At 47.0% G+C, this 3,680-nt stretch overlaps 1 protein-coding gene across 1 annotated transcript; it reads right to left on the reverse strand.

Moving 5' to 3' along the window:
* Positions 1–459: 459 nt before the first annotated feature.
* On the reverse strand, positions 460–2,701 carry LOC120700586. Its single transcript, XM_039984837.1, has 4 exons — positions 1,844–2,701; positions 1,514–1,770; positions 758–1,439; positions 460–683 (listed from the first exon to the last, which is right to left on the reverse strand). The coding sequence occupies exons 1-4, from the start codon at positions 2,514–2,516 to the stop codon at positions 460–462; spliced, it is 1,836 nt and encodes a 611-aa protein (XP_039840771.1). The 5' UTR covers positions 2,517–2,701.
* Between the last annotated feature and the right edge of the window lie 979 nt (positions 2,702–3,680).

Genomic DNA, 3,680 nt, shown 5'->3' on the forward strand with positions numbered 1-3,680 from the left:
CGTCACTACCGTCACCATCACCAGCGGAGCTGCTATCCCCAGTCTCTTGATACGGTGGACTACGCTCACCATCGCCATCATCTGTGGACGTGTCGCTGTTCACTGATTTTGCTGTTGCTTTTCCTTTTTGTTTTTGACGCTTCGAGTCACCCTTCGTATGCCCCCTCTGGAATTTCCTCTTCCCTAGGTGAGTGTCACCCACATGTCTACGTGCCCAATCGCTGATGCAAGCATCCCCCGTAGTGTCACGTAGATCTGAGAGGTTTATTTGATCCCTGACAATATGAGACGGGAGAGGGACGTCTCCGTCATCATCATCCTCGTCCAGAACTGGAGCGCGGTTAGATCGACCATATTCCATCCATTCCCGCACCGGATTATTCTCATCATAAAATGAAAGATGGGCCAGCTGGTCGATAAAATCACCTTCTTCACGTATCGGTGGGCCGGAGACCTCCTCTAGTCGCAGACGAAGGTTGTAGTTGACATAGACCAGCTTGTTAAGTTTCTCATTGCCATTTCACTGCCAAACTCGCCAACCTTCTGCCGAAACACCTCAAGCTCCTGCAATGCCTGCACGGCGCTCTGGACATCCGTCATGCGCTCAAAAGTATCCTTGAGTCCACGGAACATTTCTTGAGTTGGTTCCATCGTGTATGAATACCTCGGATTTAGGACAGCAGCTGCAAAATATAAATCACTTCAAATAAGCATAAGTTTCATAGAGTTCCAAAATAGATGACTCGTATAGTCTTACCTGGACCCACATACGTGCCTATGAAAAGGTCACGCATCCTATCGTCCATAACCTTAAGATACTCGTCCCGAGTGGAAACATTATTTCCAAAGAAAGATTGCAGCTCCTGTCTCGTATTCTGGTACGACATCACGACTTCGCACATGTTGGGCCGCTTGTCCTGATCAGCGAAGCGAAGGAACTTGTATATTGCTTGAACTGTGTCGATGACATATTTCAATCCGTCCCACCACTCCAAATTTGAAAACCTGGAATGAGTAAATCGACCATCTTCGGTATCTGCCCATTTGCTTTGTAAAAACTCAGTAGATGCCATCCACTGCATGAAACGATCACGTTTCCGATATATGCTCTCTAAGAACATGTAATTGGTTCCAAATCGAGTGGCATTCCACTTGACCAACTCACCACCGATTGCGTTCCTCATCATTGTATTCAACTGACCATGATTGTGTAACCAATTAGAAATTCGCTTGCATTGCTTGATCGTACCAGAATGTTCGGGCCTTCGAGCTATATCCTTCAACATCAAATTGACGGTGTGTGCTAGACAAGGTGTCCAAAGAATGTGTTCATACACCTCTCCTAGTGCCTTGCAAGCTTTCTTGTAATTCGAGCCATTATCGGTGACTATATGCACGACATTCTCCGGTCCAATCTCGTCCACCACCTTTCGAATCTCCTGTCAAAATAGGTAGGATTTTTTAGTAAGTTTCAAAATATACTCAAAGTGAATGGGACATGTTTAGGGCCTACCCTAAGCAAATATGTGCTATCTTGAGTTCTTCCACTCGCATCAATAGACTTGTGGAACCACATGACTCCATTGCAGTATATCAAAAAGTTGATGACACTCATCCTCGTCGGCCCAGTCCATGAATCACACATCAACGTGACGCCAAATAAGGGCCAGTCTTTCCGAAACTTTACGTACCTCGTCTTCAAGTCTTGCTCGTTCTGATCAAGGTACTTGCCATCAATATCCCGTCCAGTTGGTGATGCGATACCTTCACCTACAAATATATGAAAATCATGAGATACAGAAATGTAAGCTCATAGGTGTCATACGAATGAAAGAAAACATACCCCACTTCTGTGTCTCCCTGACCGCGCTGACAAAGTAAGGATTGTCAGCCTGTCTTCCAGGTACTCCCGCAAAATGGAAAAACTTTGACCAAGCTTTACCAATAGCTTCCTTTGCATTTCTACCCTTCTGCGTCCAGGAGCCTGTATCAATTCTTTGTTGGGTCATTCCTCTTCTCCCACCGGATGCCACGTTATAATCCTCCACCGCAGGACTCTCCCTCTGCGAAGTTGCCCTACGCAACATCCTCTGCAAAGGATTCCCCCTCGTCGAACCACTATCCCCTCCATGCTCGTATACACCTCCTCTCTGTTCCACCCCCCGTCGGTACACTGCTTCCGCTCTCGATTGGTCCAAGGCACGCTGCAGCTGAGTCTCCTCATCTTCTTCTTCACCGGGATAGTTTCCCTCCGCTGCAGCCTTCTCCCGTCTCAACCTCTCTCGAGCCCGTTCAGCAGTTGCCTTCCTAGCCTTCTCAATGTCACGCTGAAAATACTCCCGCACATCTGGCGGCACATTCCTGCAATGGACCACCTCCGCCCCGCGGTGAGCCAAATGTTGTTTCAATCTAGTCGCACCACCTCCTGCTTTCTGCGTATTACAATACTTGCACCGCCATCCGGGATAAAAATTTTCACCATGTTCCCATACAATATCTTTATCTCTACCTGACATTGTCTATCTGCATAAATGGACAACAAAGACATATCAATCACATAAATCCTAAATCAACCTAAATCCTAAAAACATATATGCACCTTAATATTCAATTCTACCTAAATCCTTACGTCATACACTTAAATCTTACCTAAATCCTAACTACACCTAGATCATACATCTAAATCCTAAAACAAATCATCTAATACTTGCAAAAACTCAAAGGGAAAAAAACAAACGGCTTACCTACCTCCCAGGCCGGCTTACCGCCTATTCCGGCCGGCTTACCGCTGCGCCCGGCCGGTTAACCGGCGCGGCCGGTTAGATCCGGCCCGAGGCCGGCTGACCGGTTCTGCCGGCCGGCTAGCCGCGCTAACCGAGCGGTTGGCCGGCGGTCACCGGCGGTCGGGCCTCCTGGCGCCGCCTGGAGGGAGAGGGAGGCGGAAATGGGGTGGGGGGCGCAGGTCTGAAGGTTCTGGGGGGGGGGGCGCCTTATGTGTCGGTGACGGGCCGGTGGGCCTTAATGGGCCGCCTGTTTTTTTTTTTTAAATTCAAATGCCCCCAAAATATATCAAATGAATGAATATTTCAAAAAATTTGACACCATTACATTCCTCGCAACTTGAAGTATTTTTATGATTTTTTTTGGGATTTTTTCATTTCCTGGAATTCAAATTTAAAATTTGAATTTGGCCCCGGTTTGAACCGCCCGGAACCGGAACCGGGCCGGACCGGTTACACCGGTAACCGCGGTAACCGGTCCGGTTCCCAGCGGTTTTTTTAACCCTGGTTGCTAGCAACTAGTGGACGTCGCGGCAGGTATGCGTAACCTTCATAACCCGCAAGCAAGGGTTCCAGATCGAAAATTATCATGATATTAGGTAACTTATTGACTGAAACATTCATAAGAATTTTTAGCTGGAGCACGACTCCTTACACAAGGACTGAAATCATCAACAAAGCTAGCAACATAACACAAATAGTTCGCAGCTGGGCCGCATGTGTCACAAATAATATCTTGCTCCTAACATATATATTGACAAAACATTTATCCTGATGCCTGAAAGAATCACTAAACTTTTATACCTCGGCTTCCTCGACATTTCCTTCTTCCTCCCCACTAATATCTTGCTCCTCGTCGCCATGATAATGCAAGTTTAAAAATTGGCTGCCATCGTTCTC

Source organism: Panicum virgatum, chromosome 3K (assembly GCF_016808335.1).
Source record: "Panicum virgatum strain AP13 chromosome 3K, P.virgatum_v5, whole genome shotgun sequence".
In the NCBI taxonomy this organism is placed as follows: domain Eukaryota; kingdom Viridiplantae; phylum Streptophyta; class Magnoliopsida; order Poales; family Poaceae; genus Panicum; species Panicum virgatum.

Bases quoted from the DNA above. Each gene is read 5' to 3' on its own strand.
- LOC120700586 (XM_039984837.1), bottom strand. From the start codon at position 2,516: ATGTCAGGTAGAGATAAAGATATTGTATGGGAACATGGTGAAAATTTT. The intron at 1,771-1,843 runs GTATGTTTTCTT...ATATATTTGTAG, and splicing joins CAGGGAGACACAGAAGTGGG to GTGAAGGTATCGCATCACCA. The intron at 684-757 runs GTAAGACTATAC...TATATTTTGCAG, and splicing joins AGGCACGTATGTGGGTCCAG to CTGCTGTCCTAAATCCGAGG.